The sequence below is a fragment of the Callorhinchus milii genome, unplaced genomic scaffold (assembly GCF_018977255.1).
Source record: "Callorhinchus milii isolate IMCB2004 unplaced genomic scaffold, IMCB_Cmil_1.0 Scaffold2, whole genome shotgun sequence".
In the NCBI taxonomy this organism is placed as follows: Eukaryota; Metazoa; Chordata; class Chondrichthyes; order Chimaeriformes; family Callorhinchidae; genus Callorhinchus; species Callorhinchus milii.
The window spans coordinates 98,753,247-98,769,928 of NW_024704743.1; the positions used below are offsets into that span (position 1 = coordinate 98,753,247).

The 16,682-nt window shown below is 42.2% G+C and overlaps 1 protein-coding gene across 1 annotated transcript in view; it reads right to left on the minus strand.

Annotated features, from left to right (window-relative positions):
• The window catches only part of trappc9 (trafficking protein particle complex subunit 9), a 497,684-nt gene extending 490,674 nt beyond the window's left edge, over positions 1 to 7,010 (minus strand). The window contains exons 1-2 of the mRNA XM_042331670.1: positions 6,837 to 7,010; positions 4,173 to 4,774 (exon numbers count right to left, since the gene is read on the minus strand). Of these exons, the coding sequence (XP_042187604.1) occupies positions 4,173 to 4,756 (584 nt within the window). The 5' untranslated portion in view covers positions 4,757 to 4,774; positions 6,837 to 7,010. The remainder of the gene's footprint in view (positions 1 to 4,172; positions 4,775 to 6,836) is intronic.
• Between the last annotated feature and the right edge of the window lie 9,672 nt (positions 7,011 to 16,682).

A 16,682-nucleotide genomic window follows, 5' to 3' on the forward strand; every position in this document is an offset into this window, starting at 1 on the left:
GCAGATTGTGACATTCTTTATATGCCTCACTAATTTGACTACTGTGGAGGAAAATGGGTATCAATCTTATCAACAAATGATTCTGTACTTGAGCTTGCAGAATAAAGTGGTCCACCAGCAACAACACGCAACACATTTATTTCTATGGAGTTGAACAATAGAAGCTTACGCAATACCTCAGCAACAAAAGCATACAGAATTTGATATTAAAGTTGTTCATGTACAATATCAGAGACCAGGGTACAATATGTGAAATCAACAGAAATAGATCAAGACTGCTATTTCAAAGGAATAACATTTCAAGATCCTAGTCATCGCCTTCAAAGCTCTCCATGGCCTTGCTCGCCCCTACCTCTGTGACCTCCTAACCCCCTACAACAACAACAAAATAGTTACATTTGTAAAGCTCCTTTCATGTCGGGAGGATGTCCCAAGGCACTGGACAGACAGTTACGGACCCGAGCTGGGGGTCGGGGTGGGGGAAGGTGGAGGGCGGGGGGGGGGGGGAGCAGGGAGATCGAAAGCACGGTCGATGAGGGTCTTGAGGTGGGTCTTGAAGGTGGCGAGGGAAGGGGATGAGGCAGAGGGACTGCGGGATGGAGTTCCAGAGGGTGAGGGCAGAGTGACGGAAGGCCCGCCTACAAATAGTGGGACGAGCAAGGCGGGGGACGTGAAGCAGGCCGGAGCCTGCTGAGGGGAAGGAGCAAACAGGATGATACGGGGTTAAGAGGTCGCAGAGATAGGGGGGAGCAAGACCGTGGAGGGCTTTGAAGGTGAGAACCAGGATCTTGAACTATATCCTCTGTGTGATGGGAAGCCAGTGGAGTTAGGCAAGGATGGGGGTGATAGGGTCGCGGAGTTCTGGATGATCTGCAGCCTATCGAGGGAGGAGTTGGGGAGGCCGATAAGCAATGAGTTTGCATAGTCGAACCTCGATGCAATGAAACCATGCATGAGGGTTTCGGCAGCCTGCGGTGTGAGACAGTGGCGGAGCCGGGCGACGATGCAGAGGTGAGGAAAGGTAGAGCGGGTCATGGCACAGATGTGGGATAGAAAGGATAGCTGAGAGTCCAAGGTTCCGGACTGGCTTAGCAAGGTAGAGTGTGCAACCATGGATAGTGATGCTGTCAGCGCCTGAGGTGAGCCAATCAGGAGAGCCTCGGTCTTGTTGACGTTCAACTGAAGAAAGTTAGCTTTCATCCAGGACTTGATGTCTGACAGACATTCAGTGGTCTTGGAGTCAAGGGTGGAGGCAGAGAGGTAGAGTTGGGTGTCATCCGCATATATGTGAAAGTTGATCCCATGTCTGCGGATGATGTCACCAAGAGGGAGCATACAGATGTTGAAGAGGAGGGGACCAAGGATAGAGCCCTGAGGAACGCCGCACAAGATGGTCCGGGAGCTAGAGAAGAAGCCATTTGTGGTGATGAGGTGCAGACAGTGTGAGAGGTACGATCTGAACCAGTCAAGGACAGCGCCGTGGAGGTTGAGGTGAGAGGAGAGGTGGTGGATGAGGATAGAGTGGTCGACGGTGTCAAAAGCAGCAGAGAAGTCAAGTAGGACGAGGACGCAGAGGGAGTCCTGGTCGCAGGTGGACAGAATGTCATTTGTCACTTTGACCAGCGAGCTTTCTGTACTGTGGACAGCATGGAAACCCGATTGGAGGAGTTCGAGAAGGGAGTGACGGGAGAGGAAGGAGTGAAATTGAGAAGCAACAACTCGTTCGAGGACCTTGGAGAGTAAGGGGAGGTTGGAGATGGGGATGTAGTTAGGGAGTAGAGAAGGGTCCAGGGAGGGTTTTTTTTAAGGATAGGAGTGATGACAGCATTTTTTAATCGGGGTGGGAACAGTACCAGAGGGCAGGGAGAGGTTTACAATGTCAGTGAGTAGAGGGGCAAGGAGGTGGAGCTGGGAGATAAGGAGAGGGGTAGGGATAGGGTTGAGGGAGCAGGTTTCATACGGGTTATGGTGGTGATGAGAGAGGAGGGGGAGACAGGTTCAAAGGTGTGGAGGGATGGGTGGGTAGGGCTGGGGTGGGAGGAGGAGATGGAGAGGGGGTAGCAGATGCAGTGGCAGAGGCGGCTGAGTTGATTCCCTCGACTTTGGAGTCGAGGAAGTCCAGCATCGCCTCGCAGGTGGTATTTGAGGTGAGGATGGGCGAGGTGTGAGAGGGTGGGCAGAGGAGCCGGTTTGTGATGGAGAAATGGAGCCTGGGGTTGTCATTAGCCTCCAAGATTGTCTTGGAGTAGAACGACAATTTAGCAGAGGCGAGGGCAGAGCGGTAGGATTTGATATGGTCCAGCCAGATCTACCGATGGACAGTTAGGTACGATTTAAGCCAGGTGCGCTTAGCAGAACTTGCCTGAGTTTTAAGAGAGCAGAGGTGGCTGGTATACCAAGGTGATTTACATGAATAGGAGACGGTTCAGGAAGAGAGGGGAGCGAGGAAATCGATAGTGGAGGAGAAGGAGCTGTGGAGAAGGTATATTTTGTTGAGCGAAACATGGCAGCCAATTACACACAGCAGTGTTTCACAAACAGTCGTGGATTGAGTGACCAAATTACTGTTTTTTTTTGAAGGGATTATCCCCCAGAAAAGCGATCCACCAATTAACTAACAAACGGGTTCCTACTTACTGATAGGTAAGCAGAGGCGTGTGGAGTAAGGAAACTTGCCTAACATTTCACCCTGCCCGGGAATCGAGTCTTGTGAGGCGAGTGCTCTAACCAATACACGACAGGACTAAACATCTAGTGTGTTGTGTTTCAGAGAAGGTTTTGCAGACTTCTTTTCTAGACTTTTCACTTTCAATTTCTCTAACTGCAAGATATTTATCCTCCAGCATTTAAGTCTGTTTCAAGTTAAGTTTCAAGTTAAATTTCTGTTTCATTGCAGTGGAGGTGTCCATCGTTGCAGCACTACGAATGGCACTTGCAATACGGCTACTCTATTGGCCTAACTAGCCTAATATGTGCCACACACACTCACCTGTCACACTTAATCACTTATGCATGCACATGCCACACTCACTCACCCATCCAATCACCCACTCACTCAATCACTCACAAGGATAAAGGCCCGTCGATATAAATGGTAATAACACGATGCACATAGTACTATTAGGGACCTGAAAAATTTATTGACGTAAGTATATTTTGTCATAGACATACACATTAAGTTTAGTGTGTTCCTATATGAGGAAGGGATCAGGACTTTCGTTTTTGTGGTCAACATCATCGGGATGTCGATATTAAAGGGATAGGACTGTATATGCATTAAGGTACAAGTACAGCACTGCTACCATAAAATCATGAATCACAGCAATAATAATAATCCTTGCATTTGATAGAGCACTTTTCACGTCGGGAGGACGTCCCAAAGCGCTTCACAGAACATACTGTAAAGTGAATTGACTGTATATTTGTGGGCGAACGCAGCAGCCAATTGCGCACAGCAATGTCCCACAAACAGTCGTAGATTAAAAATGACCAATTTATTATTGTTTTTGGTTTTGGAGGGATTATTATTAGGCGTGTGGAGTAAGGAAACTTGCCCACGGTTTCGCCCTGCCTGGAATTGAACTCAGGTCTCTCGCTTGCAAAGCGAGTGCTCTAACCACTGAGCTACAGGACTCCACAATAGTACTATACCAGCATTCTGCTGCTGGATCTATGAGTCTCAGTGGCCAATACAATTCCATATATATTTATATACATTTGTACATTACAGAAAAAAATAAAAATTCATATTGTACTTGAGTTATATTTCAATCAGTTAGTTTTGAGAAATGCATAGGATTACTCTTCATTCAGGAAATTCAAGATTCCAACCTGGTAACTTGGAGAAAAGCAATTTATAATATAATGTCTATGATTATATTAAAGCCTTTAACATTAAGTTTTTTTTAAAAAAGAGGGATTACTCCCAGCAGGGAAATACTGCATAATGATTCTCCCATTTATGACCAACAATGAAAAGGAATGATTCTCCCCATTTATAACTAACTACAAAACATTTGTGGGCAGATGCATCACACTATCACTGCTGCTCTTATTTGTGAACAAAATTGCAATTCTGTGTTCATCATTTCTTCAGCGAACAAAAGCTTTTCATTACAATTGTGTAGAAAGTTAGAGTGATTATGTACTTACAAATAACTAAAAAAACTCACCTGCTGTCCGTATCTAGGCCTACAAAATCTTTCTTCTCAAATGGCACACACAGTAATGGTATCTTGTCTCCAGACTTATCTGTTGCTCGATCAAGTCGTTTTGATTCCAAAACAATGAACAGCGATTCAATGAAGTCTTCCACTTTTTTCTCTATGGTTTCACACTCATCATAAGTAGGATAAAACGCAACATCAGTCCGAGGTTGCTCAGCTATTTCTCCCTCCAGCCCAAACACAAATAAACGAGAATCATAAAGTGTAGAACCATAAATTTCTTTCTGATCATGGAATTTCTCTGCTGTTTGTGGCCATTCCTTTGCATCATAACACTGCGTAATGGCGATCAATCCTACAACTTTTCGATGTGTCTGAAAGTCTCCCCATTCATTGTTTTCAGGTGGGTAATGGTGTCTATACCGGATGTACAGCACTCGTTGAGAATCCCGAAGATTGATCTGACTAGCAGCAGTAATTCTTTTGTAGATCTTGAAAAATTGCTCTTCGGGCACAATTCCCACTGGCTGGACAATGACCAAAAGACTCTGGTGGTCCTCAGCACATTGCATATAGTCAGGGACACTCATTATCCATTAACTGAAATCTGATAAAAATGAAGAAAAAAATTAACACTTACAAAACTTTTATTATATAAATTGTTCATAATGCACATAAATAAAAATATGGCAATAATTAACTAGTTCAATTTCATATCTTCTTTATGGTTAATTATATAAACAATAACTTTCTATCAACTAGTACCTTTCGCATTGCATGAATATCACAACTCTTAATTATGACAGGAAACATTAAGCACTGAAAAGGGAGTGTGAAGGTAGTATTGACCAAAAGCATGTTTGACAATATTTAGTTTAAAAGGGTTTGAAGTCAGGAAGAGAGGAAATGAAACAGAGAGATTCTGGAGAAAGAATTTCTAGAGAGCCGGGGTAGAGAGGACCTCATGGGGGGAGGGAGAGAAAGGGAAAGAGGGCGTCTGCTTATTAGCCAGGCTATCAATCAAGGAGAATATCTCTGACAGCTCTCAATAATATTCTTGCATTTGATACAGCGCTTTTCACATCTTCTAGACGTTTCAAAGTGCTTCACAGAATACACTGTAAAGTGTAGTGACTGTATATTTTGTGGGTGAAACATGGCAGCCAATTGCACACAGCAGTATCCCACAAACCATCGCGACCAAATTATTATTGGTTTTCTTTTCTTGGGGGACTATTATCAGGCGTGTGGAGTAAGGAAACTTGTCCAAGGTTTCGCTTTGCCGGGAATCAAACCCAGGTCTCTCGCTTGCACAGCAAGTGCTCTAACCACTGAGCTACAGGACTCCGGATTAATGTCTCATCCACAGGACTGCACCTCGACAATGCAGCATTCCTCAGCAATGGATTGTAGTGTCAATCCTTAGTATGAACCCAAAGCAATTCCGGAATATAAGTGCTTGGCGTCTGCAAGCTCACTGAAAGCCAGCGACCAGCAGTGGGAATTGCGGAACAACAACTTTTACTGACTGCAACCTCACAATTGTCCAGGGGTGACCAAAAAGCCCTGATACCCATTACAATGTCCAATACGTCTTAAAGAAACCATGATATATATTTTTTTTTGTAAGATAACAGGGGTGTCTGGAAAACAACTTTTGGGGGTCATCCTGCAATTTGAGTCATTTCAGATTTCACTTCAATCAGACAAAAAGAAAACTTCTTAAAAAAAAACAGCCAATTTTGCCCAAACGGACTAACTTTTGACACTTCGGGGGGAGGCAAACACTTTTCACTATAAACCACGGATAGGCTCGGGGGGAACATCCATCGCCGTCAGACGCGAACCCACTTTTTTTTTTTGCCGACCCGACTCGCTTTTGCCCTCCAGGTTTTCAAACAGTCTCGGTAGGGGGGAAACCTTTCCGACGTTCAGAAAGCAGTGGGGTACGCGAAGAGGTTTTTTTTTAATAGTTTTCAAAAAAAAAACAACGAGAAGTTTGAAGACTTAAGAGGAGGAGTTCGCTCGGAGCGGGGACGGCGGGATCTGACCACCTCCGCGCAACGTTTTGCCTCTGGAAGGAGAAGGGCGAACACGCAGTGCCTTTCGGAGCCGGTGTTTGAGTCGGAGGGGCGCCCTCTCCTCGGAGGGAGGGAGGGAGGGAGCGCCTCCCTCCGTGAATGAGGAGGACCACAGGAAACCGGGAAATCAGGGGAGGCCTCGACTCCGGCAAAGAGACATCAGCTGTAGGCACTTTGAGCCGCCGCCCAGACTCAACTAATCGACTCCGGGGTGGTTACTTTCAGCAATTGTAACAGGTAACATTTGTTTGTTTGGATGGATGGGGCGGGGAGGGAGGGGGGGGGGAGAGAAAGAGGTGAAAGCGAATACAAATACAGCCCTATTAATGTCAGCAGTAATATTCATTCACGACCTGCGTCTCTATTGCAACACTCTTCCCCCCTTCCCTCCCGTCCATGACAAACCTTTAACACACACACACACGTACACTCGCCCACAGATTTCTGGACGGCCATCCCCCCCCCTAACTGCACATCTCAGCATTTTTACGCCGCGCACACACACACACACACGCACACACAAAAAATGTATCAACGGGTTACGATAGACAGAACAAACCCCACACACGGATGTACAGGCAGGTCTTACCCCCCCCCCAAGCGGCGAGCTGGGTGACTTGACTCGAGTGGGTGAAGGCAGGACGCCGCTTGTTGTCACCCGGGATGTTAAGGGAGAAGGGTCAGGAAGTCCGTTGGGCTGTTCGGCCGTTGCTCGCGGGTCTTTAAATTTGCTCCGCGCGCTCATACCATCACAGACACACACCGCCCGGCTCGAGCGCTTCCGCCGGTAAGGCGCGCGCGCGCGGGGGGTGGTTGAGGGGGGAGTAGAGGTGAGTGAATCAGAGACAGACAGACTTCGGGCTGTGTGTTTGGAGGGGAGCGGCGCTTCAGAGCATGCGCGCTCGCTCGCTCGGAGTTCCTCCCGGGTGACGGTTGGCTTCCCCACCCAACGCGGCCCGTCACCAATGACGTCTTTGGCTGTCTGCGCGCCTGCGCAGACCCGCATGCCGCCCTGAGCCCGACGCCGGTCCGCGGGGTTTGGGCGGCTGTCGGGGCGATGTTGTCAGACTGGGCGGGTTTTATTGTGCTCTGTCTGGGTGGGGGGGAAGCGGCTTCGGGCGGGCACTTGGTTTTTTTTTAATCTTTTAAAATTTAAAACCCACACACAACGTTTTATTTCCCTCCTTGAAGACCAGAGGACAGGGATTTCCGAAAAAAAAATAAAAAAACAAGTCGCTGGGAAACACAGGCAGCAGCGTCTCCGGAGAGAGGAAAATCAGTCAAAGGTTTCGGGCCGTTGACCTTTCCTCAGCCTTTTCGCCTTCTTTATTTTTCGCAGATTTAAGATAATTGGCAGCAGAACCAGAGGGGGAGACGAGGAGAATTTTTTTTTTTCACGGGAGCGCTGCGGTCTGGAATGCACTACCTGAAAGGGCGGTGGGAACGGATTCGATCATAACTTTCAAAAGGGTGTTGTTAAGTAGGTACTTGAAAAGGAAACCTTTTTATGGGCTATGGGGTAAGAGCAGGGGAGTGGGACTGGTCGGTAGCTCTTTGAAAGACGTGTGGGGTAAGGAAACTTGCCTCAAGGTTTTGTCCTGACGGGAATCGAACCAAGGTCTCTGGCTTGCAAGGCGAGTGCTGTAATCACTGAGCTACAGGACTCCACGATAAATCACGATTGTTCAAGATAAGGCGACAAAAAGAAGCTGCAATAAAGTCAGAAGATTATCAAGCAACCGGGGTGGGGGGGGGTGAGGGAGCCTCTGCCTATATACAGCTTAAATTATAAATTAAAGAGACCAATATCCGAAATGCCGCTTGATTGGCACTTCGCTGTCAGGGTTTGATATCATAATGTAGGCTGACGCCCCAGTGCACTACCAGAGAAGCGCTGCATTGTCAGAGATGCCGTCCTTCATCTAAAACTTTAAACTGGGGACCTGCCTACCTGTTCGGATGCATATTAAAGGTCCCAGGCAACTTTCTCTCCACTTCCCGGTTTGGTTCCTCGAGTCCTGCTTCTACCCTAACAAACAACATTAATGCCGCCTCATCAAAGTCACCAATAGTGTACACTATTGTAGCGTACACTATGTAGCTCTCTCCTACATCAGAGTTTGCCTACAAAAACACTCATCACAGTTCCTGTGCAACACTTTGAAATATTTCATTGATGTGATACATTAAAATGCAAGAATTAGTTAATCTTGGTGAGGTCTATAAGATCCTGTATGAAATTATCAAAATGGCAGTCGACAAAAGTCCTCGCATTCAATATGCGCTTCAGAACAGGAACGTCACCCCTTCAGCCTGGAAAAGAAACACTTCAGGCTGCACTTGAGAAAGCACTTCTTTACCCAACGCAAGATGAGCATTTGGAACAGGAATGTTTGCACAATTTTCATCCATTTGATGAAGAAAAATCTAGGTAGATTTCTTAAGGATGAGAGATTGAACTTAATTTGTCATATGATATCCACTGCAATGTTGCAGGGTTAAAGGGATATGCTGATGATGACGTAGCCCTCTTCTGGAGCTCACACGACAGCCTCATATTTGAAATGTTTGCATTGTTTGTTTAAATCAGGGGTGTCAAACATATGGCCCGTGGGGTGATATTTGGCACCCCATCTATCAGTTTCTAAAATCACATTGATATACTGTACCAGAATTTTTCTTCAAACCATCTCTTTTTAATACAAGTGGTATATTTAAACATGAGTGGCATTCCCATTAAGCCAATGACAACTCACAGAGTTAGTAAAAATAGCCAATCAGATGGCGCACAGAATGCATTTGTTCATGTACACATGTAGTTTTACATAATTGGCATTGAGTAGCATAGCAAAGCCATATTAAAACTTTTACTTTGTATTAAATTTAAAATACGTTGCCAAAACATAGTTTGAGATGTCACAGAAGCAAAAGATGCAGGAGGAACATAGGAAATTACAAGATGGTTGAACAGAAGATTATTTTTTCATTGGATGTTACCGCAAGGCAACCTGTCTGATTTAGCGGTTGCAGTTGTGAAAAATTATAACATTACAAGTTGTACAATGCACATATTAAATATTGAGAATAGTGGGAATGTGGAACATGCTACCACAAGGAGTTGTTGAGGCAAATAGCATTAGATGTATTTAAGGGAAAGCTAGATAGGTACATGAGGGAGAAAGGAATAGAAGGTTATGCGAGAAGGCTTAGGTGAGGAAGGGCAGGAGGAGGTTCATGTGAAGCACAAACACTGACATAGACCAGTTGGGCCGAATGGCCTGTTTTTGTGCTGTATATTCTAATGTATTCTAATGTATAGTATTAGCCTGCATCCTTTTTTGATGACTAGCAATTGTATAGTGGGGGTAATGTTTCATGCAAATTGGTATATTCAAGCAAATATACATACAATCACTAAAGACATTTCAGATACAGTATTATAATATACAGTCAATTCACTTTACAGTCTATTCTGTGAAGCGCTTTGAGATGTCGAGAAGACGTGAAAAGCGCTATATCAAATGCAAGGATTATTATTATAAAGTTTTTTTTTACATTGTAGCCCACCAAGTGAACAATGTTAACTAAAATGGCCTTTGTAGCCAGATGAGTTTGACTAAATTATTAATTAAAATTGACATTTGTCTGCTGAAATCGTTGTGATTTATCAAAATAAGTTGTCTTACTCCACCATGCTATTCATTTGGACTCAATCAGCATTCAAACATTTAAATATTATTTTTAAAAGATAAAGTTAAAAACAGAACAGTCGGGATAGGTTTCCGCAGATGTTCTTCGGATGATTTTTTTCTGTGCTATCAAGGTAGAAGAAGATTAGTAAGATCGAAAGATGATGAGAAACACTTGTCTCTGCCTACAATTCTGAAAGGAGTCGTAACCTTTTAAACAGGCAATAGATCAGTTGGCTTCACTGGGTATTTGTAAGCAATATTGTTTCATGGAACCTTATTGTGCCTTTTTATTGGGTTCCTAAATGTAACTAACTACTTAAATATTTATGTAATCGGGACATTGAGGTCATAATCCAGGCTGACACTCCAATGCCATGCGTGTGAGCGGGAGGTGCTGCATTGTCTGTCCTTCAGAATTAACGTTAAACCAAGGTCCCATCTGCACGTTTAGTTGGATCTTAAGACAGACTTCCCATCTGTCACCCACCTACCTGCGGGGCTCCATCCATCATCCACCACCTACCTCCATCCATTGTGGAGTGCTGTAGTGCAGTGGTTAAGAGAGCTCGCCTCGCAAGCGAGAAGACCTGGGTTTGATTCCTGGTCAGGGCCAAACCTTAGACAAGTTTCCTTGCTTCACACACACACACACACACACACACCTCTGTTTACCTAGCAGTAAGTAGGAACTCGCTTGTTAGTCGATTGGCGGATCGCTTTTCAGGGGTAATAATCGCTTCAAAAATAATAATAATGTGGTCACTCAATCCATGACTGTTTATGGGACAATGTTGTGCGCAATTGGCTGCCGCGTTTCTTCCACAAATTATAGTCATTACATTTTACAGTGTATCCTGTGAAGCGCTTTGAGACGTCTCGAAGATGTGATAAGACGCTATATCAAATGCAAGGATTATTATTATTAAGGTTCTCTAACACTCTACTGTATTGAAAAATTAAGGGGGTTTCTCCCTGTGTTCAAGCTAACAATCCTGCAGATAAAATTAGTCATATCACTTCATAGATGTTAATGGGAGGTTGATGTCTACAAATTGGCTGCTATATTTGCCTACAAATACACTGACTGGATTTCACAGCAATTCCCTGTGAAGTGCTTAAGATGCTTTGAATCGTAGACACTGCATCCAATAATTAAATCTTTAAAAATGTGCACTGGTAAGTAACTATTCAAATGGAACAGACCATAGTTTCAAATTCTGTGACAATTCGGCTGTCATTTTGAGGTATTACTAATGTATCCATCATACTGCAAAAGTAATTGTAAAATGTGATTAAATAACATGTAAGTGACATTTTTGTATCATAATTTTAATGTTTTAGACGTTCAGTGTTCATTTTCAATTAGCTGGATTTAAGAAGTGGAATCTGTTCTTATTGACCTGATAGCTGCAGTATAAAAGAGAGTAATTAGACCATTGGTGTCAGTTACAATATGGTGGCAATATGGGCTCAGGAGTGACGAATCTTCACTTCTAGCAATACAGTGAATCACAGTGGGAACCTTATTTATATTTCCTCCTACCCACTGGGGCTGAATAACATCACATGGTTAGATTCTATTTTAAAAAGGGAGACTAGGACGGGTCAGTAAAAGCTGGAAAGACAAACATATTTGCTTTCGTCACTAGATACATTTCTGTTTCTAGCTGATTTGTTGGCTTTCTGCATAGTTTTCTATCCTTTGCATAGCTTCTTCTTTTGCCTGACCTTCTCTTCGATCTGCCTTATTACAATGTATGTTTACTTACATCCCAGCAATGTAACACCCTGCTGGTGTCTCTTTCCTTTTTTAAAAATTAAATTTTGAATGTACACTTGCAGTTGCTGCTTAACTTGCACTTGATCACCTGACTGGTGGAACATAGCTTTTTCCTTCGTCACACTCCAGATAATGTACTGAACTGTTTACAGGCACTATGTTCTTTGCAATTGTATATCAACAAATTCCCTGAAGGAATTGGACTGTAGCTTTAGTTGAATAAACAACATAATATAGCTCCCAAGATTCACTTATTTTAAAATATTGTTATTCATAAACAATGGTAAGAATCCTGAAATTTGTGTTTCCTAACCAACGTAATATGAATGGGCATCCACAAAAGTCTTGTTATCTAGGAGGAGACTACATTCCAACATTCTGCCTATCACCAAGGTTACTTTGCTTCAGGACACAGATGTGAGGCTGTTCAGAACAGCCCTGGAGCTGCCAATACATATCTAATATTAGCCTTTGAAACCAATATTATGACTGATAGATTCTTGTCAAAATGTAATAGTGTGTTGTACATTGATTTAGTTAAAAGGGCAAGGAAAACAGCTGAAACTAAGGATGTTTGCCTACAACACAAAGGTAAGTTATCATTTACAAATGTCCAGCACATTTGATTATGTTTGTGCATTATAGTTATTTCAGGATATAAACTGAAAAAGCTTTGGAGAATTGCATACTCTGCAGAATCCAGTTTATATCTTAAAATTGATTAGTCATCTGACGAGAGTTCTCTTTAGTCATTTCCCTCAAACCATTTTGCTTAAACATTGCTCCTGAATGAACTTCTGCTTCATGCTGATCTCTTATCTCTAAGCATTGTTCTCTGTCACCTGAGTAGCTTCGTCTTTTAGTCGAATCTCCTTTCAATTCCTAGCTGGTATTGTACACTGTCTCTGGTGTGTGTTGTCTTTCCAGTCTCTACTGATTCCTACACTCATCTCAGCTGTAAGTCATGAAATTTATTAGCGATAGTAAATACTCTACCAATTTGGTTAGATCTGATTTCTCCTCTTCACTCAGCCATAAAATTGTACTCCTGAGCAGCTGATAAAATTGTCACACAGGAAATATACAGGCAGGATTGACCAGCAATCTGTGTTTCACATGTGCAATTATCTAATTGTACTATAGCTGATTGACTCCCCTTACACCAGATTTTTATTATATAAAATTTACAGCACAGAAACAAGCCATTCGGCCCCAGTAGTCCATACTTGCATTTAGTAATGCACAAAAAAGAGTTGACCGGTACATAATGTTGTAATTTCAAATTCAGTATTTGCTAGTTAGGTGAAGGATTGATTTAGTAGATTACCTAAGTATGATTATAAATTTAATATTTAAATAGTAGTTTACAGCAAATTCTATCACAACACACAATTTACAGATGTTTTAAGCACTGTAGAGTACAATTTGATTGTACAAATTAATTTTAATAATAATTCTTACAATTAATATAGTGTCAGGAGGACGGTCTAAAGCGCTTCATAAGATATACCGTAAAGTATAGCTACTCTTGTGTTTTGTGGGCAATTTTCAGGTTGTCTCACCAGAAGGTTCCATAATTCCTTACTTAAGTGTGGAGTAAATTAAGAGGTTCTGGAGTATTGAATGTGCTGAACACTTCCCTATTTGAGAAAGAAATCAAAAACTGTTATTCAATAAAAAATTTAAAATAAGATGCATATTGTATAATTTGGGACAAAAAAGCTATATTTCAGCTATTGAGCTGCCAACATGGAAACCTTTTGTGTTAATAATAATCCTTGAATTTGATATAGTGCTTTTCACATCTTCTAAACGTCTTAAAGCACTTCACAGAATAGACTGTAAAGTGAACTGACTATATTTGTGGGCATTTCACAAAACGTTCATATTTAAAGTGTGCTAAACATACTGGCAAATAAAACATCAACTCTTCCCCCTTCCCATAGTACTTTCACGGGAAAAGGAAATTTTGAAATTTTTTAAGATACCCAAACCAGAATATGCAAGGAATATAAATTAATCAGGATCCCTAAACAATTTTAATATTGTCTGGAATATGAGTCAGCATATAAAATATGTCAGTTTAATGTAACCCTGTAGCTGCGTGATTTCAATCTTGGGTTTTAGCCACTAGCCCGTAGCATACACCTTGATACTCTGTGTAATACTTATCTGCTCTTAGTTGGCCTGGAGCCTCGGTATATCACATTCTAGGTCAGACTTCCAAAGCTATCATAGACATCACTATTACTTATTTTATCTGTGGTTTTATTGCTGGGCAATTTTCTCTACAAGGATGAGAGGATACAGCTATCAATAAAGATTTGACAGTTTGAGCTTTTGTCTCGGGAATTGATGTGATTGAGTGGGGACCTGACAGAGGTGCTTAGGATTATGAAAATAAAGAAATATGGCCAACATTGATGGGCTTTTTCCACTTGTTGGTTCCAAAACCAGTGGGCATAAATACAAGATAGGAGTCACAGATCTAAAAGTGATTATTATTAACAATAATCATTATTATTAACAATAATCATTGTTTTTTTTAAAGTTAAAGGAGATTGGTGAGAATTTGGAACTTATTGCCAGAAACTGGTTGATGCAGAAAGGATAGCCAGAAAGATCAATGTATTTAACAGGAAACTTGACTCATACGTAAGGAGGGGGCAATAGAGGATTAACGGAGAGCGGATTAACAATTTTTAAAAAAAAAATCATAATAGCATTGTGATAGGTTTTAAAATTATTTTCAAAATGATCAAAAATCACTGTGATGTTTTAAAAAGATTTTTAAGCACTTAGTGTTTCAAAGTGGCTCAGTTATGGGCCATGGCTCAGTAGAATATGGGTTCAAGCCTACGTTGGGACTTGGATCTCATATAATCTAAACTGACGCTCTAATGCAGTTTTGTGGGTGTGTTGCATTGTTGGAGGTGCCATCCTTTCGAATGATACAATAAACCAAAACCCCATCTGCCTAATAAGATGCATATTAAATATCTCATGGCACTCCCATAACTATTTGAAAAAAAGAAGGAAGTTTCCCCCGGGGTCCTGGCCAACAATCCCCCAAATAAAATCAGTTATTCACTTCATGACTGTTCATAGGACAATGCTGTGTACAAACTGGCTGCCACATTTGCCCACAAAACAGTTACTGCACTTTACAGCCTTTTTCAAGGCATCAATGTTTTTGAAGTGTTGTCCATGTAGGCCTTACTTCAGAGTACTGAAGAGATAAAAGTTTATGGGTGTCAAGTCCAGGCTCTATGGAAGGTGGAGTCCATCCGATTTGTCCAATGGCTTTTGATATTGTGAGGCTTGCGTGAGATCTGGCATTGTAATGCGCTTCTACCATGTCAGTGTTTGGAGAGGTTCTCCTTGTATGGCCTTTCAGCTTCTTCAAGGTCTCAACATGGCACTCTGAGTTTATGACTTATGAATCCACTAAGCACCAACTTTAGAGTTACCAAGGTTACCAATAATAATCTCTATGACCTGATGACCAATAGTGAGACTCTCACTCAACTTACACTGAGTGATGTGTTGATATTTGCAGATTAGTTCATCAACCTTCTTTGTATTCTCTTTAACAGCTGTTTCCAGCCACCCACAGCAAAACCTATCTTGAAGTTCGGTTTCTTTACTTTTCATACGATTTGCCCAGCGTCTTACAGTACTCACATCAACACATAAGTGTCCATACACTTTCAACATCGACGGTGAATCTCAATCGGTAAAATCCCCTCAGCTGTGAGAAATTCAATTACTGCTCTCTGCTTAACATGTGCATCAATGCTGGATGCCATTTTGAACTGGTGTCATCTACCTGCATCTATTGAGAATTAAACAAAACTTTCACAGCAGTCGTACAATATATTAAAGTATAATATGTACGTTACTTTACCACTTAACATTCTTCACAAAATAGGCATTGCATTCCTCATAATAATAATAATCCTTGCATTTGATATAGCGCTTTTCATGTCGGGAGGACATCCCAAAGCGCTTCACAGAACACACTGTAAAGTGAATTGACTGTATATTTGTGGGCGAACGCGGCAGCTAATTGCGCACAGCAATGTCCCAGAAACAGTCATGGACTGAAAATGACCAATTTATTATTGTTTTTGGTTTTTGAGGGATTATTATTAGGCTCTGTGTGGAGTAAGGAAACTTGCCCAAGGTTTCGCCCTCTGCCTGGAATTGAACCCAGGTCTCTCACTTGCAAAGCGAGTGCTCTAACCACTGAGCTACAGGACTCCACAATAATGTATTAAATATAACAAAATATATCAAACACAAAATATATTAAACATAAACATATTAAATAAAAATATATACCAAATTTAAGGATTATTGTTGCAATGTTACAATTATTTACATTTTTAAATTGTTACATATAACGTTGTTTAAAAAAAGCTTTGCTGTATAAAAGTCCAGCAATTCTTTTTTCGGTCAGCCGGGTGTCTGACGCACGTGTAAACCCATCACCGTCATTAAGAGTATCCAAACCAAATTGAGAATACCACGCATCCCACCCACACATAGAAATTCCGTGGTCTTTTAGATATTTATTGGAATGGACCTGGAGGGACGCATCGTGCTTAGCTAATTCCGAAAAGTATTAGGCGCAGTTTAGCAAGAGCCAAGTTTGGGGGACCCCAAGGATAGTGGGTAGTGGGAGTCCTGCAGCTCAGTGGTTAGAGCACTCGCTTTGCAAGCGAGAGACCTGAGTTCAATTCCAGGCAGATGGCGAAACCTTGGGCAAGTTTCCTTACTCCACACAGAGCCGAATAATAATCCCTCCAAAACAAAACAATAATAAATTGGTCATCTTCAATCTACGACTGTTTGTGGGACATTGCTGTGCGCAATCGGCTGCCGCCTTCGCCCACAAATACACAGTCAATTCACTTTGCAGTGCGTTCTGTGAAGCGCTTCGGGACGTCCTCCCGACGTG